Raw genomic sequence first — 23,861 nt, 5'->3', positions numbered from 1 at the left:
GCATAAAGGAGGCTAGTGAGAAGATCAAAGAATGATGAGACCCCTTGCAGAAAATGGAACATACTGCTTTCTGATTATGATGCATCCCCCTTTATTTAGTTGTCAGGAAAAGCAGTTGTTACATAGTCACAAATATCTTTTCAAAAGAATTTGTTCCAAGACCTTAGAACCAAATGAGGTATATACACTGCTTCCTAATTTCTCTTACAGGAAAGTCATTATATTTCCTGTTTTTTTTTCTTAAACAGTAAGCTATACTTCAATGTGATCATGAACTTCTTCTCTCCTCTGTTCCTGGATTTCTAACTTTGCTCATGAAAATGCTGCAAATGTGAGTATGGAAAGAGGGGTGAATAATGGAGAAAGAATGAAAGAGTATGCAGAGACTGGGAGTCTCACTGCTGACAACTGTTGTTGAAGGTGTATGGACCTAAAGTGTGAGCAGCTTCCTTGTACATTCTTAATTTCAAATGCCTACAGAATAAGGGGTTCCTGGATACGTATTTTTTTGTAACACTTGCTTTGTTTTTTCAAAAGGTGTCCAAGCAGTAAACTAGCACAAAATGTAACCCGTGCCTCTGAATTCCAACTCCTAAGCCTCTCAGAGGACCCAGAACTGCAGCCCCTCCTCTTTGGACTGTTCCTGTCCATGTACCTGGTCACAGTGCTTGGGAACCTGCTCATCATCCTGGCCATCAGCTCTGACCCCCACCTCCACACCCCCATGTACTTCTTCCTCTCCAACCTGTCCTTGGCTGACATTGGTTTTATCTCCACCACGGTCCCAAACATGATTGTAAACATTCAAACTCACAATGAACTTATCCCCTATGTAGGCTGCTTGACACAGATGTCTCTTTTTATCATTTTTGCATGTTTGGATTATATGCTTCTGACTGTGATGGCCTATGACAGGTTTGTGGCCATCTGTCATCCCCTACATTATACAGTCATTATGAACCCTCGCCTCTGTGGCTTCTCAATTTTGGTGTCATTTTTGCTTAGTCTTTTGGACTCTCAGCTGCACAATTTGATGATCTTACAAATTACTAACTTCAAGGATGTTGAAATTTCCAGTTTCTTCTGTGACCCTTCTTTACTTCTTAATCTTTCCTGCACTAACACCTACTCTAATAACATTGGCAAGTATTTTCTTGCTGCTATATATGGCCTTCTTCCCATCTCAGGAATCCTTTTCTCTTACTATAAAATTATGTCCTCTCTTCTGAGAATCCCCTCTTTAGGAGGGAAGTACAAAGCCTTCTCCACCTGTGGCTCTCACCTGGCAGGTGTTTGCTTATTTTTAGGAACAAGTACTGCAGTGTACCTTGGTTCAGCTGCATCACATTCTCCCAGAAAGGATGCGGTGGCTTCTGTGATGTACACTGTGGTCACCCCCATGCTTAACCCCTTCATCTACAGCCTGAGGAACAGGGATATTAAAAAGGCCTTGAGGAGGCTGCAGAGGTGGACAGTCTGATCTTTGCCCCTGGGGGGTCTGGTTTCAATGTGTGTGGGAAAATTCAGTAAAGCTAAATACCTGGCCCTGTCAATATGCCCCTTATGTGTTAATTCTCCATGAAGTTCCATAGTAGAATGGTGCAGTCTATGTTGGTTGGCAAATTTGGGAAGTGTTCCTACTGGGAACAAGGATTTATTTTGGTAATATGAAGAATGTTGGAGATGGATGATGGCTATTGCATCGCAACAAAGTCTATATTTATTGCTATTAAATTATGCTATTGATGATGATAATGGCAAATATTTTTGATTTTAAAATGACATAATGAAAACGTTCTTAGGAAGCTACTATATTTAAAAAAATAATTAAAGAATACAATAGTAAAAATGGGCTTTATCACAAAAAATTACTGAAAAACATCAGTTGATGTTCATTTTCTACCCTTATTCTTCCACCATTGCTGTTAGGAAGTTCTTAGTTTGTGATATGCTCAACTTTTGGCCAGTCAGGAGTTCTATGCTTTGAGCCTCCAAGGTCACACCATAGTCAATGGACATCCTATGCCTCCAGCATTTCAGGTTGATGGCTCCAGTCAGGTGAGGTGCATTCTGTGTTTCTTCTCACCCTGGTTGTTTCTATAAGGAAGCCCCTACCTGAGTTTGCACAGATGTCAGCCCTATAGATGAGGTGAGAGTTGACTGGGTACCAGCCATGTGGAATCCACTCTCCTTAGTCATGACCACCTGAGCCAGTGTAAATAGGTAACTGCTGAGGGAGATGAGGATGGAGGAAGGACCAACATGCAGTGTGGCTGCCCAGAGGAGAGAGCACTGCACAGTGTCAGTCATGGGGACTGAGAGTCAAGGCATGTATGTGACATCCACAATGGTAGTGAGAATGGTGGCAATGTCACTACAGTTTTCCTTTCCTCCCAACTGATCCTTCTTCCACACACTGTCATCCACATGGAGGAATGTGCTCTTCACACTGTCCTCAGCACTGAGAGATGTAGGTCAGGAGGAGGAGGTGGACCTGGATAAGGACAGCATCCAAACTTATGATCCTTCAATGAGAGCTCCGTGAGTGCCAGGCACTGAAGTGTGAGCTCTTTGTAAATTGTTTAAATTTGTCTGAAAATCTTCCCCAAGGTATAAGTGCCATGAAATTTTATTTTACAGAATTGAGAGGATCAGAGTTTTTATTAATGTGTGCTAGCTGTTTAGATCAAATAACTGAGCTTATGTTTGAAATACACTGTGGGTTTGAGGCACATGGCATCTTGGCAGGACAGTGCTGGCAGGTTGTCCCCTCCACAGTCAACCTGTGTTTTACATTCTTGTCAGTCCAGGAGAGGACCCTGTTTTTCTGTGCACTTCTCTGTGGGAATTTTGGTGGATCTCAGGAGAGAGCAGCCAGTGGCATCAGTTGCACCAGCTATGGAAGAATGGCTGATATAAGACAAGGATCTAAGGTCAAGTGGGCACAGATAATGCAAAACACCTCCCTGTGTCCCCCTCTCTGGGACACCCTTGCAGCTGCCACATCCTCCTGTGTGCAGATAATCAGCTCACTCAATTTAAAGAGGAGACCAAGATCAGGTCAGGATTTCATTACTCCACATGGACTGGAAGGATTAAGACTGTGTTCAATACGTGCCTGCAGCTAGGACCTCTGGATTCTGCTGAAAAAGCTCTGATTTTTGGAAAACAGTGAAGAGACTAGTGCATCAGATCCAGAGACTTAAAATTTAATTTTGGTTCTATTGTCTCAGCTGTTCTTTCTTGAATACCTGGCAGGTTGTTAGTGTCTATGATACCCAGAATTGTCATCCAAGCTGGTTTATAGCTGATACAATATCATTGAATCCATACTAAACAGAGAATGTATATTTCCTATGTGACTGATATTTGATGAAGGTGAAAAATATGGGCAAAATGTTAGATGGTTATTATTCATATGGAAATGCTAAACTTCCTACTATTCAAGTGAAATGTTTTTTGACATGAAATTATTATTTTGATATTTCTATAATGTTATATTTTCATACTCCCCTTATGTAAGTACATGCTATATATCTGGGGTGGAATGACCAACTGTCTCTCTTTTCTGATACCCAAGAACCTACACCAATTTAGTCACAGAGGATATATATATATTTGAAAATGTGTTAAATATTGAATAGGCCATTGTTCTACACACAGGTTTGGTTCAATGGTCTTTCAACACACGAGTGCTCTCCTGTCTGTACCTTCATTCTACTCAGGAATGTCCCCCAGAGTCAGAGACAAGATTAAGCAGCTCCTGTTTGTGTTTCCCTTACACAGGGCCCATACCTCCCTTTGTGAACATTTACAACCTTCAAGAATTATAGACATGTCCATGAGCCTAGGAAAACCAAAGTAAGAACAAGCAAAGTGACAGGAGACTCTTAGAGCTTGGTCTGAGATACGCTTGAGAGTTTCACATTATTCTAATACTACAATGTCCTTTTACAATTTTGTTGAACATTAGACCCTCTATATAACTGAAGACTGAATGCCTAATAAAAAAAAATACGTAAAAACCATAATGACCAAGTAAATGCCACTTAAGGGTAGACTTATTCAGGTTCTCATAGCAAATTTTTGTTTATTTATATTTTATCCCAATAAGAATGGATGTTTATCTTTAAAAATGTATAAGTTAAAGAAGTAAATTGGACATGCAGCTTAGCTCCTCATTAGTGTTAGGGTCCAAAACTCATGTGGACATACATATTCTTTGTATTCCCCATTAGTGATGGGAACTCCTTGGAGATGGGGATTTCATGGACCAATTAGTCTAATTATGAGCTCTAGTATTGATCTTCCAAGGTCATATCATAGTTCAAAATCAGCCTGTGCCTGCTGCCCTTCCATTGATGGTTCTTGTCCAGTGAGCTGCATGGCTGTACCTCCTCATGGGGTGTCTCCATCAGAAAGCTCCTGAGCACACGATCTGTTCCTCTGGACCCAGTTGCTTCTTCCTTGGGCTCCACACTTGGCTAGAGTCTCAGGATCAGCACTTCTTGGTCATGACCCTGCAGGGAGGTAGTGTGACCCAGTAAGTGCAGAGGGGGCCTTGGATGTAGGAAGGACTGGGGAAGTAGTGTTCCCTCAGCATGAGGACACTCACCACTGAGTATCCAGAAGGCAGGACACCAGCATGCAGCTTCAACTTGGGGTTGTGGGGTTCAAGCTTTTGTTTCAGGTAGGGAGATGAGAAATCTTATTCAAACTGTTTTCTCCACCCACACTGGTTCTAATTCACACAGAAATCTCACCCACAACAGCACAAAATGAGTCCTTTAGAAGTGTTTCCTAAGCTCTAGGAAAGGACTATGTAGTGATGATAAGGATGATGAAGGGGATGACAGAAGACTAGACCATGAACTGATGTGCCAGGTTTCCCTGGTCAGGTGCTGAGCAACGTGTTCATTCTTACTTCATGCACACCATCTCATTATGTTATATGTGTCCACACTATTATTATTATATTTAAAAAAGGAAAAAAATGTGTTTTACTTCTGTAACTTTTACTCCATTGTTAGGTGGGAAAGTGTGCAGCATGTTTTCACTGAGCTGTCTGACCATGGACACAGGACATCACAGGAGAATCCTTGCAGGCTGTCCCATCAGCAGGCCAACCTGCCATTTATCTTCCCTGTCACTGCAGAAAGAGAGCCTTGCCCATGTGCTCTTCCTCTTGGGATTCCCGGGATTTGAGAGCAGAGCAGTGTGGGCTCCTACTGTATGCACCATGTAAGAACAGGCATAGATCACAGGAGAAATCACAGTCAGCACAGACCAGGCTCTTGGGCCTCCTCCAGAACCTTCTTGGAGCTCACCACATGCTCCTCCATGCTTGCAAAAAGTTCTTTCACACTGAAAACAAACCTATGATTAGATTTTATTTCATTCCTATTCATGAAACCGGAAAGGTTTAAAAAATGTCCCTGAGGTTTGCCAGAAGTTAAGAACTCTGGATCTAAGCTGAAAACTTCCTGTTAGGTGGGAAAAAATGAAAAAAAAATGTAGGGAATGGGTCTCAGAGCCTGCCAGTCTCACTCACTGTCTCTGTGAAGTTGGGCAGGTCACTGTTGTCATCTGAGTTGATTTCTAGTTGATACCAATGCAGTGAGTAAGGATTAAATAGACCCTGGAGATGCATGTTTGCTGTACTGGGGGATAACTTCTCCTTCCTTCTATTCTGAATCCTGGTATCCCTGCTTTGCTTGGCACAGGGAGGCAGCTAGAGAAAGTCTGTGGAGAATTGAAACCCACCCCTGCCCCCATTTTCCTTATCTTAATTGGCCAAAATCAATTTGGATTAATGGGGTTATTGATTCCTCTCTGTATGTTCATTCTTTAAGCCATGTCCTGTGGAAACAATGACAACTTTAAAGTCTCTTTCTATGTCCCTATCACAGTTATTAATAAGGTCCTCCTTATTATTGTGTAATATCATTTACAATAGTCAACTTGGATGGGATCATGACACAGATCTTCATGAGTTTAAAAAGGAAATGAAGCAGAAACATAAGGGGCACCTACAGCTTGAGCCTTCAAGTGAGGCACAGATCAGAATTCCACATCCTTCAAGGTTCCAGGATCACCTGAAAATAGCTTTCCTCCAAACTTTGGTATTTCCCTAATCATGGAATTCTTAAAATTAAAATCACAATGACCAAATTTATTACCTTCTTGCCTTGTCTTTGTTTCCCCATGTTTTGGAAATGGGTGTAATTTTCCCTATTTTCATTAAGCAGTGAGCGAGGGAGGTGAATGGATTCACACACTGTGCACTCATTGGTGGGTTAGTGTGTGGGACTGAGCTGTGGCCTTTCTGACCCAGCCCAGGCACCATCTCCTCTACTGGAGCCAAGTGGAAATATTTTCCTTTATACAAGAAAAACATTTTTCAGGTATTATAATGTAGAGAATATGCCTGGGTGCAGCAGTGTTTCAATGTTTTGATGATACATAGTAAGACTAAGGTATACATGATGACAGTTATTTTTTATAGTGACATAGATTTAGCTCATTAATAGTGTATTTGGACATTCATTTTTTCCATTGAAAATCAAACACCTATACTGTGACAATATCTTACACAGACGTTATTATTTGGGTGATGTGGAGAGAGGCAGAAGTGTTTTGAAATGGTTGCCATACTAATGAAATATCCAGTTAAGCAATGTCCATTCTTCAGGTGACACTTTGTTCCAATAGAGATTTTGAAGTCTATGAATATACTTCACATATGGAATTAAGATGTCATGTTAACTCATACTAGTAGATTTGGGGTCAATGGGTATTGTGTTGCAGACAACAGGCCTCTTGATGGATTTTAATGAAAAACTTGATGGATGTGTAAATGAATACTGACATAGAAAACATTGACAGAAAATTACACCTTCCCAATTCATAATAATAAATATGTTTGGGAGACAGGTTTGCAGGAGAATGGAATCAGGAAGAAATACTAAGACACAAGTTTCTTAGATAATTGTATAATTTCTATTCAAGGTTAGTCCTGAGACAAGTATTATCAAATTTTATGCTTTAATATAGGTAGAGGGTATTATTGACAATATGAATAGGTAATATTCAGGGACCCTGTTCTACATGACAGGATGTTGTTCAACATTGGTTTCTAACTCTAGTGTAAGAAAGGACCACTGAACTTCACATGTAGATATATTGATTAAATTGGTGTTGATCCGATGTCACATTATATGGATATATTAAAATAACCACAAGTGGATATGGTAATAAATGAGACAGAACCACTAGATATGCAATTGGAAAGGTAAAACATAATTTCTTATGAGAATCAAGATAGATAATTATTTTCCTATATTTAAAATTTGAAAATTGCCAGAAGTGTTTACCTTAGTTCCTGTACTGTACTTTTATTAATTATTTTCTATAATCACAGTGAGATCTGACATAAAAAACCAGTGCATTCATCATATGGCTTAAGTAAGAGAACTGCAATCCACATATAAGGAATGACCAGATATCCATAAAGTGGAAATAAGATGGTTGGAAATAAGAGAGAGCTTTGGGGCTTCCCATGGTGCTCAAATATTATATTTTGAACTTAATGAGTTTAGATCACAAAACCCTGAAGGAGTTTTAACAAGTCAGAGGGAGAAAAAGCACAAAGTGTTGTTTTATATACCAGATATTTTCCTGATATTGTATGAATAGAAAAAAAAGCTGGTATAAAATTTAATTAACTATTCACAAGTATTTCTTATCATTTGTATTAATATCATCTGCTTTTGCCACATTAGTAGTCAGTGTTAGTATTGATGATGTGCATTTAATTCAATCATATTTATTGACATTTGAATTATGCCAAGGCAAGGATACTTATTTCATATTACATAATCTTTGAACAGCAAGCTTAAACTCACAGAGGAGGGAAGTGAGAAAAATCAACGAATGATGAAACACTTTCAAGATAACTGGCTTGTAACCTGCTTTCTGATTATGGCCCATCACCCTCAATTTAATTGTCAGAGAATGGAATCCTAATGGTGTCTTAAATAGAATTAGTCAAAGAAGTTTGTTTTGTTACAAAGACCAAAATTAGGTAAATTGTCCTGGTTCTTAATTAACTTTTATGAAGATTTGCTTTTTCTTAATTGAAAGGTCATTTCTTATTCTCTGTTTTCCTTTAAAACATAGGATATATTTCATTATCTTCTTGAACTTCTCTCTTCTGCTCCTGGGCTTCTAATTTTGCTCAGTTTAATGTCATCAAATAGGGAATAGACAGAGTGTTGAATGATAGAGAGAGCTAGAGTGAAAGAATGTGCAAGATGGGTGTTGCACTATTGAGAACCATGTTATAGGTATATGGATCTCTAGTGTGAGCAGCTTTGCTGTGAATACTTGAATTCAAATGCACACAGAACCAGGGAGACCTGCTGATGTAGTCTTTTTCTCACTCTCATTGCTTTCTGAAAAGATGTCTGAGACATAAAGAAGTATAAGATCTAACATGCATCCCAGAATTTCACCTCATAGGTCTCTCAGTTGACCTAGACCTTCAACCCATCTTCTTTGGACTGTTCCTGGCCATGTACCTGGTCACAGTGCTTGGGAACCTGCTCATCATCCTGGCCATCAGTTCTGACCCCCACCTCCACACTCCCATGTACTTCTTTCTCTCCAGTCTGTCCCTCACTGACTTTGGTTTCATCTCCATCAACGTCCCAAAGTTGCTGGTGAATATTCACACTCACAGGGAAGTTTCTCCTATGTCGGCTGCTTGATGCAGATGTCTCTTTTTTCCATTTTTGGATGTATTAATTATATTCTTCTAACTCTTATGGCCTATGATGAGTTTGTGGCCATCTGTCACACTCTGAATTACCCAGTTATAATAAATTCTCACCTCCGTGGCTTCTCAATTTTTATGTCTTTTTTGCTGAGTATTTTGGACTCCCAGATGCACAATTTGATGATATTACAAATTACCCTGGATCTCTGTTGGCTTTTGGGAATACAAAAACATATCAGAAAACTTGTGCACCATGATCAAGTACGATTCATTCCTGGGATGCAAGGATGGTTCAATATACGGGAATCAATAAATGCTATTCACCACATCAATAGACTTAAATACAAGAACCACATGATCATCTCGATGGATGCAGAAAAAGCATTTGACAAAGTACAGCATCCCTTTATGTTCAAAACACTAGAAAAACTAGGGATAACAGGAACTTACCTCAATATTGTAAAAGCTATATATGCTAAACCTCAGGCTAGCATCATCCTAAACGGAGAAAAACTGAAGGCATTTTCTCTAAAATCTGGAACAAGACAGGGATGCCCTCTATCACCACTTCTATTCAATTTAGTTCTCGAAGTACTAGCCAGAGCAATTAGACAGACAAAAGAAATTAAAGGCATAAAAATAGGAAAAGAAGAAATTAAATTATCGCTATTTGTGGATGACATGATAATATACTTAACAGACCCACCACATTCCCCAAGATGCTGCTGAACATCCTAACACACAGCAGAGTCATCTCCTACATGGGCTGCCTGACACAGATGTCTCTTTTTGGCATTTTTGCATGTATGGATTATATGCTTCTGAGTATCATGGCCTATGACCGGTTTATAGCCATATGTCACACCCCATATTACCTGGTCATTATGAATTCTCACTTCTGTAGCTTCTTAATTTTGGTTTCCTTTTTATTAAGCCTTTTGGAATCACAATTGCACAATTTGATGATCTTAAAAATAACCAATGTCAAGAGTGTGGAAATTTCCAGTTTCTTTTTTGACCCTTCTGAACTTCTGAATCTCTCCTGTTCTGACACCTTCTCTAATAACATTGTCAAATATTTTCTGGGAGCTTTCTATGGCCTTTTCCCCATCTCAGGGATCTTTTTCTCTTACTATAAAATTATTTCCTCCATTCTGAGGATCCCATCCTCAGGAGGGAAGTACAGAGCCTTCTCCACCTGTGGCTCTCACCTGGCAGTTGATGGCTTATTTGTAGAAACAGGCTTTGAAGTGTACCTTCAAAGCCAGCTGCATCGCCTTCTCCCAGGAAGGGTACTGTTGCCTCCATGATGTACACTGTGGTCACCCCCATGCTGAACCCCTTCATCTACAGCCTGAGGAACAGGGACATTAAAGGTGCCCTGAGGAGGCTGCCCAGCAGGATGGCCTAAATCTCAGACCCTGTGGTGTCCAGTTGCGATGTGTGTTGGAAAATTCATTATAACTAATTATCAAGTTGGGTTAATCTGCCTCTTCAGGAACATTGATGGGTTTAATACCACACATGATGTATGTGCAATGCCTGCAGCCACAGATGGGAAGGAATGTTTGGGAGTTCTTCATATTTGGAACAAAGGATCACTTTGAAATAATGAAATATTTTTGAGATGGTGATAATGAATATTTCAAAAAAATCTATATGATCAATGATGCTTGTCATAATACTTGAGAATCATAAAAAGGAAATTTTTTAACTTCAATTTACTGAAACAATAGTAATATAAAGCTAAAAAGTTTTTTTAAATAAATGAAAAATTTATAGTAGAGAAGACCCTCTTCCTTAGTAGAGATAAACTGATAAACACTGATAGATGTTCATTTTGTGCTCCTCTTCTCCATCATTAATATTAGGAAGCTCTTAAGATTTGCTGATATGCTTCAGCTACTTGGTAAACTAGGAGCCTTATGCACTGAGCCACCAAAGTCACACAGTAGTTAACAACCAACCTGTGCCTCCGGCCCTTCAGCTTGAGGACCCCAGCACAGTGGTCGCCATTATGCATTTCTTTCTGCTGTGGATATCAGCATCAGGAAGAACCTAACTGAGCGTGTGTTGATACCCGGAGGCTGAAGTCAGGGCCACTGGATACCATGGAGGTGGGGGCTTTGGACCTGCCCTCCTTAGTTCTAAGTAAGCAGAGACCCAGTGTGAATCAGGAGCTGCTGTGGAAGGGAAGGGTGGAGGAAGGGCATTGCCTATCATTATTTCTTCACCATCAGGAGGAATATGCACTTTGTCTACCCAGATGGGAGAAAGAGGTGCAGATCGTCAGGGATGATACTGTGAGTTCATAGACTTTGTTGTGGGTGAGTGCAACAGAAAGCTCATGGAAAGTCCTCTTTAACTGCCTCCTGACTCTTCCTGCCACACACAGTCATCCACAATGGGAGAAAATGCATCCCTTTAAACTGTGTCCTCAACACTCCTGATGATCTGTGAAAGTGATGATGATGATCTGAATGAAGATGAGGATGATCTTTTGTTGGGGATTCTGAATGCTAAGCTCTATACTATATTTAGATTGTTTGAATTCACATGTGAAGTCTTCCCACGGCATAAGTATCACCCAATTTTATTTTAGAGAACAGAAATGAGCTTAGGTGTTTATGTAACTTGGGCTAGGTATTCAGATTGAATAACTGTAGCCATTTTTGAAACACAGTGTGGATTTGAGGCTCATGGCATTTTGGCAAGCCATTGCTGACAGGTTGCCCCCTCCACAAAACAATCATGTGTTTCCGTTTCCTGTCACTCTAGGATGGAACCAATTTTCTTGTTCACTTACTTTGGGATTTCTGGTAGATTCCAGGAAAAAGCAGTCAGGGGCATCAGTTGCATCATTTCTGCAAGAATGGTTGAGACAAGACAAAGGTCCCTTGGGCACAAGTAATCCAGAACATCCTCCTGTGTCCCCAACTCCAGGACATACCTGCAGCTGCCCCATCTGCCTGTATATTTATAATTAACTCTCTCCATCAAATAGGAGCAAAGTTGGTCTGGATTTCATTACTACTCAGGGACTTTAAAGGGTTAAGAATGTACCAGAGATGTTTCTCTAACTAAGACCTCTTTATTCTGCTGAAAACTTTCTGATTGTTGGAAAACACAGAAAACGATGAGTGTATCAGACCCAGAGACTCAGAATTTAATTTTGGCTGCTGTTGGCTGGACTCATCCTACATTGAACAACATGCAGGTGCTAGTGTCTATGATACTCAGCAATGTCCTCCAAGATAATTTCTAGTACATACAATGTTATTGAACCCAGATTAAACAGACATTGTTTCTTCCTGTGTGATTGATATGTGATGAATATAACATATAGGCAAAAGAAAATTAGTTATCATAAATATGGAAATGCTATTCTGTATTATTGAAATGAATTTTCCTGTGACCTGTTACTATTTTCATATTTCTGTAATGTTACAGCCTCTTATTCCCCTTTCATATCTATATGCTGTATGTTGGGTTAAAAATGATCTCTTTGTCATTCCTGATTTCCCAGAGCCTCTACCATGTTAGGCACAGAGAGATAAAAATTAAAACTATGTTGTTAAACATTGAATAGACCTTTGCTACATTCACAGGTCCTGGCCATGCTCAAGAGGGTTTCACACAGTGGTGCTCTCTTGTCTGTACCTTCAGCCTACTAAAAAATGCCCCTAAGAGCAGGAGATGATATTGAGCAGCTCTTGTTTGTGTCTGTGGCATGGACATTGAAGCCCCAAATTTTCTCTCATCAGCATGTGCAACATTCAAGTACTCAATATCAATGGCAGACACGACCATGAACCTAGGAAATGTGAAGCAGAAACAGAGGGAAATGAAGGACCCTTAGAGCTTGGTCTGAGACACACTTCAGAGTTTCACATCATTCCAATGCTGCAGAGTCCTTAAACAATCCTTCTGGGCAGTAGACCCACTGATTTCTAAGAACCGAATGTTTAATCAAAAAAATTTAATAACCAAATAAATGTCACTCAAGTGTATACTTATTATGGCTCAATAGAAATTTTTCTTATTTATATTATAACCTAATAAAAATGGAACTTAAACAAACAGAGGAGTAGGCTGGGAATGTGGCTCAAGCAGTAACGTGCTCACCTGGCATGTGCTCGGCACTGGTATCCATCATCAGCACCAAATAAAAATAAAATAAAGATGTTCTGTCCACTGAAAACTGAAAAATAAATATTAAAAAATCTCTCTCTCTCTCTCTCTCTCTCTCTCTCTCTCTCTCTCTAAAAAAAAAAAAAATCAGGGAAGTGTTTCCATTCCAAGTTTTCTAAAAAATCTCTATACTGCTTCCCAGAGTGGTGGCACCAATTTGCCGTCCCATCAGCAAGGTATGATTGAGACTTCCCCATCCCCCACATCCTCTATTTGTAGATTGTTTGAATTCATATGCAAAGTCTTCCCACGGCAGAAGTTTCACACAATTTTATTTTAGAGAACAGAAATAAACACAAGTGTTCATGTAACTTGGGCTAGGAATTCAGATTGAATAACTGAAGCCATATTTGAAATGCTGTGTGGATTTGAGGCACATGGCTCTTGATAATTGCCATTCTGACTAGAGTGAGATGAAATCTTAGAGTACTTTTGATTTGTATTTCTCTAAATGCTAGAAATGTTGAACATTTTTTTTCATATATTTGTTGATCAATTGTATATTTTCTGTGAAGTGTCTGTTCAGTTCCTTAGTCCATTTATTGATTTTTTTTTTGGTGTTAAGTTTTTGGTGTGGAGCCACCATTTGACCCAGCTGCCCCACTCCTTGGTCTATATCCAAAGGACCTGAAGTCAGCATACTATAGAGACACAGACATATCAATGTTTATAGCAGCTCTATTCATAAAGCTAAACTATGGAAACAACCTAGATGCCCTTCAACAGATGAATGGATAAAGAAAATGTGGTATATTCACAATGAAATATTATTCGCCCTAATAGGGAGCTGGAGAATATCATGTGAAGTGAATTAAGCCAATCTCATAAAACCAAATACTTTCTCTGATATGCAGAAGCTAATTCATAATGGGTGGTGGGTAAGGGAAAATGGAGTAACTTTGGACTGGGCATAGGGGAGTAACGGGAGGAGGATGAGAAGGATGGAGGAATGAGATGGACATTATTATCTGAAGAGGATGGGCTGCAAGTCTGGATCCTTGAGAGGCCTAGGAGGAGGAATTCTGAGACACGTGTTAGATTAGGTTCTTCTATATTACTGGGACACCTTTAGGAATAAAAGTGTTAAAATAAGGAAACAACAGGTGTTCAGTACAAGCAAGTACTCATACTTGAATTCCATGCACCTTAAGAAATATTTTCTGGACAAACTGAGTCTTCTCTGAACTCTTGCTTTACTGTTATCTGTGTTTCACACCCTTCTCTGCTCATATGTAAATGAGTAGTGATAGAGACCAAGATCATTACACATAACAAGTCTATGATCACAGTGAAATATAGTCCATTTTGACAATTTTTATGGGTATATATTACTTATATAGAAGAGTAAGTTTTATCGTGGTCTATTTGTACATGCATTTAACAATTGATCAGTTTTATTTCCTAGTACCTACCGCTTCCTTCCTCACCTTCCCCAAGCTCCTACCACTTCCTTAATGTCCTCCCTCTTATTTTGATGAGTACCATTTCCCCCCTGTTTTCTGTCTAACTTCCACATTGGAGAGAAAACCTGTGCTCCTGAGTCTGGCTTGTTTTGTACAGTCTACTTTTCTAATAAAATAGCAGAACCAGCATGCCTTTTGGACTCCATCCCCAGCACCATAAAAAATAATAATAAAAGAGAAGAAGAAGAAGTACTGTTCCCATTTGAAAATTATTGTCATTAAAAGAAATCAAGAAGCTGTCAAATATAACTTACCTTAAGGCAATGAAAAAACAAATCCTGGCATTAAAATGACTATAAACACTATGTCAGAGAAATTCCTGTCTCTGACTTTGGTGATCTTCAAATTTGATGTATAGTTTAAATGCATATAATCACATAACATCAGTTAGCACAAAGGTAATATTAATGTACAGTGCACCTGTCAGTCATTGGTTAAAGAATAATGTAATAATAAGACACCCTTATGAATTTTTTAATTTTTTTGGCATTATATTTTTGTTCAACCCCATGCCATCGCAGGAAGGTATCTGTTAGGAAGACAGATTTTTTGTTTTTTGTTTTCTCTTGATAATTCATTTAATGATGGCCTGCCAATGCTGCTATATTGTTGTTCTAATCATAAGCTTTTATTTTCATTTGATGATTTTAGCACCTAGCATATGACTGAGGGTAACAAATCCTTCTCTATTTTTTTTTTTCTTTGGGTACTAGGGATTAAACCCAGGGGCACTTAACCATTGGTCACAACCCCAACCCTTTTAAATATTTTATTTAGAGACAGTATGTTGCTGAATTGCTTAGGATCTCACTAAATTGCTGAGGATTGAACTTCAATCCTCCTGCCTCAGTCTCCTGAGCTGCTGGGATTACAGGCATGCACCCCATGAGCCAGGTTTTTCTATTCATTACCTTCTGGTTGTGCTCACTGGGTCCACATTGACCAAGAAAAGAACCTATTTCATTAGGTTATAATTCAGAGTGCCCCAACCAAGTCTGCCCACTATATTTATTTATTTATTTTTATTTAGCTGAAGAAAAGGAAGTGAAATTCAGAAACATCCTGATTGGCTGCAGTTAGCATTTGCCTTATATGCACTTGGTTGTTGAATCATCTGCTTCACATGAGGTGGGCTGATCAGGTGGCAGCCTGTGGCTGGCTGAAAGTTGATTACTGTGATTCGCTGAGACTCCATTGCTAAGGTTAGATCCAAATTGCTTACACATCAAGCTACAGTCCACTTCACAGGGGCTGTTTGAGGCCAAACTTAATTTAACAATATCTAATCAGGTTCTTAGCTTTTAACATTCTGGTGATGTATGATCACTTTGGCCTGTGTTTAGCAAGAAATCTGTTAGGTTGGTTGAACCAAAATGCCCCCTTTATCTGTGATAGTTTCCTCTTAGTATATTCCTTTCTGACTTCCCCTCCACACAACCAAGGGATAAGGAGATAAGATGATATCTGAGATAAGATCTTTCTGGAAATCGATGTATTCTTTGGCTTCCGTGTCTTTGCACGAGAAGATTTCAAGCAAGACGTGAAACTTAGCAAAAGAATAGCAGAATTTATTAGAAGAGAAAGAAGGGGAAAATACCCTCACAAGACAGAGTGCTTTCTCTCAGAGAGTGACAACTCACTTCTTCCTGAACTCAGTTTTTATTAGGACAGAAGGGAAGGTTTCTAGAGAATCCACCTAAGTTTTAAACCACAACTCAAAGAAAAGACCATCAACTCCAATTTAAATCAAATTAAAGCAAGCTTGTAATTCTGACAGGCCAAAACCTGTGGGAATAGTAGACAGCACTCCAGCTCTCTAGGAGTGTAGCTTTATAGCACAGAAAGTTGCAAAAAGGGGAGGTGTCTTGAGAACTTACAGATAACAGGATTTTTACAAGCATAACACAAAGGCAGGTAGTAGATTTAATGGTCCAGCACTTAGGGAGTAAATTTAGATCCTAACACCAGAATTTATGACGTGCCATTACAGCTTCCAAGAGGGTCATTATCTGGCCAGGAAAAGCCAGAATTTATGAATCACCACTAATGTTTCAGAGAGGGTTGCTATCTGGTCAGGGAAATCCAGGCATGGATGAATTCAAGGCACAGGCAGGCATTCCAAGCAAGTTTAGAAATCACAGTAATTTTATAGTAAAGCCAAAATGGGCTCACAAAATAAAATGTGACGAGATGGTTCCCAGTCTTAAGAGGAAATTAGGCTGGGTTTATCACTAAGCACTACCTCTTTTTACTGATGGTAGGATTGTATCATATTTTTTAGTCCCTACTGTGCATGTTTCTACTCAACAGAAACTGTTGGTCATTTTGGTTTGTGTAAAGTCAAAGATCGTCTTTCATCCAGATCCATCCCAGATCAGTGTAACTTGTGCTTTTTTCTTTGATTTCCTTTTCTTTTTCTTATTAGTAAAGGAGTTTTGGGGCCTGTGCTCTTCAGCCCTAGATAAAAGAATGTGACAGTGGTCCATGCAATGTTTTGAATATATCCCTTGTTGCTTTTCCAATGAGGCTTATTTTAAAGCTGACTTTCTTTTTTCTCTTCTCCCTTTTCGCTTTCCTAACTTCTGGGGAAACAGGTTTACCCTTTTCCTATCCTAGGCCCAGTTATCTGTCCTTGAGCACACATCAATCACAGGAATGAAGTAAATAGATCTCTGGGGATGGAACCAGAAGATTTAAGAAATGGTTATCTCTCAAATTAACAAATGAATTACATCAGGGTAAATGTGGACAGTAGCCTTTGAATCACCTCTTTAAAAACCCTCTGTTCCCTGATAGGCAGAATCATAGCCTATCAGGACAAGGACCAGAACATCCTGAAAACAATAAGCTCCTTAGTCAAGGATTGTAAATACTGCAATCTTTTTATTAACAGATTGTATTTTGGGGGGCTGAGAATTGAACCCAGTGCCTCACACATGCTAGGCAAGAACTTTACCACTGAGCCACAACCCCAGCCCAAATACTCTTATTATTTTTAAAGCACAGCTGAGTTAGAATGGCCTTGTGTGAATTGTTTCAAAGAAAGACATGCTGAGAGTTAGCATGTAGGCTCATGTAAGCAAAAATAACTGAAAACAGGAGTAGACCTCAGCTCAGCAAGCTGTCTTTATTAAGTAGTAGTGGAATGGCACATTTTCAGGGGAGAAAATGGTGACTGGTTAAAAGAGAGGTCTGTTTTTTATAGATCTTAATGAGAGTTAATCATAGCAGAAGATTTCGTGTGACTTAATCATGAGAGACTTGGGACATGTTGGCTGGACAGTCAGGAAACTAGTTGTGCAGGTTAAAATCTAACTCAGGAAAACAGTTGTAAAAGCTTGAAACTCTTTGTTACTGGGATAATAATCCAGAGCCCAGAGCCCATTTGTTTGCCTTCCCCTCCAGGATACTGGGAAAGGAGGAAAGACCAGAGAGAGCACAAGGCACTTTGTTTGCCTTTTCTCTCCCAGGACCCATTGTCCTCCCTCAGCCCTGGGGGTTGTCATTTCCTTTTTCTAAGGACATGTTGTTTTCCATATTCTTCACTTATAAATAGAATTAACCCTTTAAACACCATATTCCCACTACTCATGTCTACCTAGAACCACCACCATGTTCCTTGGCTTATAAATTTCCACTTATCTGTGCTGTATTCAGAATTGAGTCCAGTTCTATACTGAGGTCTCTACTCCCCTACTGCAATTGTGCTAAATAAAATTTGTTCTGGGGCTAGGGGTATAGCTTAGTGGTAGACCACTTGCCTAGCATGTGCAACACATTGGTCTGATCCCTAGCATTGAAAAAAAAAATTCTTTACTGCTTTGTGAGGGTGAAGCAGACCAGTTACCCCCATCCAAAAGACCCTTGCCATAATTAAGCTTCTTTTCTTGTCAGAAAGAATTTTACAAAGGGTGTCAATAGGATATCAGCAAAAATTTCGGTCGTTTATAGCTTCCTCTTTCTTATAAATGCCAGGTTTGCAGACAAAATTTGTGAAACCTCTGTCTAGCCTAAAAATGTGGGACAAAGAGTAACTGTTATGTACCCACCCAGTGACATGTAACCACCCCACTGAGTATAAATCTAAAAGAATTTTCAGATTCAGGGTCCAAAGCTTTTTAGGGTTAGCCTCCTCTGGACTGTTCCAGCTAAAATAAACCTGATTTCTGGTGTCCAGCCACATCTGTCCTATGTCAAGGGGACAGACAGACTTAGATGTAAGGTGTAAGGGGACAAATAGATGAAGATGGTGGGAACACAAGGTTAACAGAATAATTCTATAAAATGAGTTCACTGTACTGATTCTCCATATGCTTTCTTTGCTAAAAAGCAATCTGCCTTCAGCCCTACCTGGCCTTGGGGGACAGAAAAATCACATTCCTTGCTTTTTTTGGCATACCTTTTGTTTCTTAATCTATTCTTTAGGTTTGGACAGGAGAGTCTGTTTCTTACAGACATGACATCATAAATCAAGTTGGAGTAAACTATTATGAACTTAATAGTTTCATATATATTGTGTAATATTTATCAAAACTACTGATAAAATGTCTTCACAAAGCAGATTCAAAACAGGACTTGATAAAAGCCACAAAGTGCAGCTAACATGGGAACCTTGGTGATTATTATTAACCAAGACATGAATACCTTATTTCTTATATGACTTATAGTTAGGAGGCCCTGCACAAACAAGAAAAAAAATAAACGACTTATGAATATCATAATAACAAAAATGCACAGGAAATATTATTTATATTTAAGTCCAAAATAAGGAACTTACAGATATTAAAGTTCAGCAAGGTTTCGAGATAGAAGGACCTCTAGCAGAGCAATAGTCAATACAACAATGAAAGGGAAAAGTAAAGACCTAAAGGACTGAATCAATGGAAAAGAGCTTATCGCAGAGGTTGGTAGACTCAGAGTTTTAAGTATGATGGCCTGTGGACAGGGCTCTAGCTAGGGTATTAATGCATTTGATGAGCATCCTACTCCTGGGCCTCAGGGCACCTGTGTGACAGGCTCTAACCTTAGCCCCGCCTCTAGGAATTTCCAGGGGTCTCCCTTGGCAACCAGGTCCCATCTTAGACCCAACCTCTGGAATATTAAAAGCCACGCCCCTTGATCTGTTCTCACCTGAGTCCACTCCGCCGGCCTAGCCTGGTCCCTCCCCAGCCTCGGCCATGGTTCTGGTTCTCTTTTTACCTACAACCCCAGGGAAAACTAGCACATTCCCTGCGCTGAAGGACTGAGCTGGCCGCTCCGCGCCACGCCCAGCAACCGAAGCCCCGCCCCTTACGCAGAACGTTTCTCAGAATGGGGAGGGGGGAAGCGGGAGGCAGAAGAGCGCGTCTGCGCATTCGCGAGGTAGCTGCCCTGTCACTGTGTGCCTGTGGCCGCCATGACACTTTACGCTGCAGCCCGCGTCTGAGATATATTCTTGCCTCAGTCCGCATCCTATCCGTCCAGGCCCCTCGCCATCCAGGTATGGGCCGCGGAGGCGGAAGGCTGGCTTCCTGTCGTCTGCCGCCGCATCCTATCCGTCCTGCCCCGCGCCATCCAGGTATGGGCCGCGGGAGGCGGAAGGCTGGATTACTCTGGTCCGCCGTCCCGTGCCCCCTTCTGCCGCGGGGCCCAGAATCCCATAGGCTCCGCTGGGGGTGACCGCATCGGGGACTCCGGGCTGCGCGAGCGGCGGGCGCGTCTCCTGCAGGCCGGAGCTGGGGAGCCCCGCGGCCTCTCCCTGCGGAGAGCAGAGGCCTCGCCTGCGTCGGGGTCCGGGTCCGCAGCCTGTGCGGGTCTGCTGGTCTGCACACACCCGGCGTGGGGTGAGCTCGGCCCGCTTCCCCTGGGCCTCGCGCACTGCCCAGCGCGGGTCTGAGAGTTCCCCGGGGACCTGGAGCATGTTTGACACAGTGCATTCAGATACACAAGAGGGAGCTGATTCTAAAATACTGTTTACCCGCCTCCTGGGCAAGTGCATTTCATCCTTAATAAAGTGATACATTTTAGCCTGGCGCGGTGGTGTACGCCTGTAATCCCAGCTACTCTGGTCTGAGGTGGAACTTGATCCCAAGTTCAAGGGCAGCTTGAGCAATTTAGGCAGGCCCTATCTCTACACAAAAGATTAGAAGGACTGGGGGTGTACTTCAGTGGTAGAGTGCCCCTGGCTTCAATCCCTAGTACTGCAACATGCAGGGACAAAAAAAAAAAAAAAAGCCTGGTCAACTTATTTATAGATTCTTTAAATTTTGTACAGAAAATGTGCCAGTTTCAATTTTTTTTCTCCTAAATATTTGTGTTTTCCATTTTTTTTTGTTTCTAATTACTGTACTTGCCAGGACTCCCAGCTGAATGGAGATTAGCATATAATTTTCATTCTTGCCTTGTTCCTGATTTCAGAGAAAATTAATCAGTATTTCCCTATTAAATAGAATGTTTGCATTTTGTAACCTATAAAATCTTTTCCTTTCTAATGGCCTAAATTATTATTAGTAATGTACACTGAAATAGATTAGTCATTTCTTTGTGTCTAAGGGAATATGTCAAATAACCTTTCTATGAATACTGTGAATTTCATTAATCAGTGATTCAGTTTTTGTTTATTTTATTCTTGTGGTGCTGGGATTGAATCCAAGGACTCAACACTAGTAAGGCACCATACCACTCAGTCCCAGTGATTCAGTTTTATTCTTTTTCTTTTTTTTTTCTTTTTTTTTTTTTTTTTTTTTTGGTTATTCAGTTTTTAAGCATCCGTCATTCCTAGGATGAAATGAACTTAAATTGTGATTTATACTTATTGTTCATTTCTCAACTGTACCAATACTTTTGTATTAGTTGTACTTTGTATGTGATCTGGCATATTTTTTAGTTGTTCCCTTCTGGTGTTGGAAGTAGGAAATTACCTTCCCTCTGTACACTGGAATTATGAATTTCCTACTTATTTTGTGAAACTTTCTGTAAAACAATTTGCAACTTCTGTTTCCTTGTGCATGTTTTAAGTATGATTCTTTTAATGACTGGATACAATGAAATTTTCTTCTTCCTCCTCCTCTTCTACCACTAATATCACCATCCACCACCACCTCCACTACTTCTTTCTTTTCCTCTTTCTCATCTCTTCTAGATTCTACCTCTTATAGTTCCTGTTACCTCCCAGTAGTCCATTCAAACTCTTAATCTATAAAATGGATTAATCCACCAATGAAGTCAGACCCCTTATAATCCAATCGCTTCCCCCAACCCCAAACTCTGAACACTGCAGCACTGGAGACCAAGCCTTCAACACAGGAGGCTTTGAAAGACATCCCATATCCAAACCATAAAAAAATAGCTTGATTCTCTTTCTCAGAAATTAGGTTTTTTGGAGCCCATTGGGTGGGGTTGGAATGACAGGAGTGTTCAGGGCTTTGTAGTAATGCCTATTATCCTGTAAAATGGTAAACAAGTAAAAATGTTGGTCAAGGAGTCCCAAGAAGCCTAGTGTTTAAATAAATTAGTGCTTTCTTAGATATGAGTCAGGGAGTATATATTCTTAGGGTTGAAGGCACCACTTGATACACTTTATGCTTTTTGTTATGGGGAAATGGACAGCCAGATGTTCTTAAGACTTGAGTTAATTTACTAATAAAATGTTACTATTAACCTCTTTTGTATCATTGACAAGGGTAAGAGTGTTTTTTTGTATCTCTAGGGGAGAAAGGATTGTTCCAGTTTCACACAAGTTTAGTTTGTATTTACTTGGGAGTCATGGTATGTGTTTTGAGTTGTCACTGGTAATTGATGTGCTACAATATCCAGGCTCATAAGTATGGGAATTCTCTGGAGGATTGGATTCCCATGTCAGCTTCTGTCTTACCTATAACTTCTCAATGTCTTACTTTTCTTTATGAAGGTGACATGGAGGAAGAAAGAATAAGTGTTGGGTTACAGAAAAGTATGATGCAGGTAAGTAAAAGGTATAATGCTCTAAAAGAATATTTCTATTTCATTTGATATCCTGCTGCTATTTTAGAGCACAGGTTAGCAATCTGCTTCTTTTTTTTTTTTTTTTTTTTTTTTTTTGATCACATGGTAAGTATTAGGTTTTGAAGGTCATAGAATTTCTACTACAAGGAAATTGTCATTTTAATACAAAAAATATTCATAGAGGAACATAAAAAAAGTTTTATTGTATTGCAATAAAACTTTACCTACATAAGTAGGTGATAGGGTAGAGTGCATGTGCTATAGTTTGGTGAGCCCAGGCCACAATACTATAAAACAGAGCCAGCTGTGGGCCTGACTTGAAAGATGTGCAGGCTCTTGGGCCTCTCAGGATTGTGAGAGGGGAAAAAAGGAAAAGTTCCCATTCACTCTCTGTGTTTTTATTCATTAAAACCTCATCAAGATTTAAACCTGAATTTGATGATGTGCTCAATGCCTTAATAGGAATAAAGTAGCAGGTGAAGTTATTCTTGAATAAGGAAGAATTTCTGAATAAGGAATAATATGATATTGTACAATATGTGGTCTTGGTCCCATATCCTGGCATAGAGTTCCTAAAACCCTTCAAATGTCTGGAGTGATAAGAGTAGCTTTGTATGATGACTGGTGACCAGGACAGAGCCTCAGGATGAGTGCTGGTCCAGAAGAACTAAGGCATGCTTGACTCCTCAGCCCTATCCAGTAACCTTGAAGTTGAGAGGTACTGAAGGTTAAATTGATTATTTAAATTGCTAATTTAAATAGCCATGCTTTCTAGTAAAGCCTCTGTGAGAACCCAAAAAGAATGAATTTAGGGAGCTTCTGCATAGCTGAATATGTAGAGGTTCCTGGTACGAGGCACCCCAATAGGCATGGAAGTTCTGCAGCTTTTCCTACCCTGCTATGCCATATATATTTCTTTATCTGGATAGTTCCCTGTATTTATAACAAACCATAAGCACAAGGAAGTGTTTGCTTAGTTTCTGTAAGCCATCCCAGCATATTAGCCAAGTCAAGGAGGGTACAGTGGGGACCCTGAGATGTAAGCATTTGGTCAGAAGTATAAATGACAATGTACTAGTTGTTGTGTTGCTTGAAGTATCGGGAAGTTTTGTGGGACTGAGCCCTCAACCTGTGGGATGAAGCTGTCCATGTAGATAGTGTAAGAATGTTATTGAATAACAGGAAACTTAGCTCGTGTCTGTTGGAGAACTGCTTGATGTGTGTGGAAAATTACCCACATACCTAATATCCAGTGTTCTGTGCAGGTTCTAAGGAAAATAACTTTGATTTTTTTTTTTTTTTCTTATTTCATTACCATCAACTGCAAAGAGACTGATGTAGTATTTTAGAAGTATTTTGGCTTTTAGACAGGATTTGTTTAGTCATTAAGTATGTGTGTGTAGAAAGGGAAAGAGATCTGCTGACGGAGTCCTGCCATAGACTTGGGGAGACCACAGAATCTTCTGAAC

The 23,861-nt window shown here is 39.9% G+C and overlaps 1 protein-coding gene across 1 annotated transcript; it reads left to right on the top strand.

Annotated features, from left to right (window-relative positions):
• Positions 1-532: 532 nt before the first annotated feature.
• LOC308645950 (olfactory receptor 7E24-like) lies at positions 533-1,480 on the top strand (the record flags this gene model as incomplete). The annotated part of the gene is made up of 1 exon (XM_081288401.1): positions 533-1,480. Exon 1 carries the CDS (start codon positions 650-652, stop codon positions 1,478-1,480), a length of 831 nt encoding a protein of 276 aa, XP_081144527.1. The 5' UTR covers positions 533-649.
• Between the last annotated feature and the right edge of the window lie 22,381 nt (positions 1,481-23,861).

This window comes from Spermophilus citellus, assembly GCF_964194105.1.
Source record: "Spermophilus citellus genome assembly, chromosome: 3".
Lineage (NCBI taxonomy): Eukaryota > Metazoa > Chordata > Mammalia > Rodentia > Sciuridae > Spermophilus > Spermophilus citellus.
This window is presented reverse-complemented; position numbering and strand designations above follow the sequence as displayed.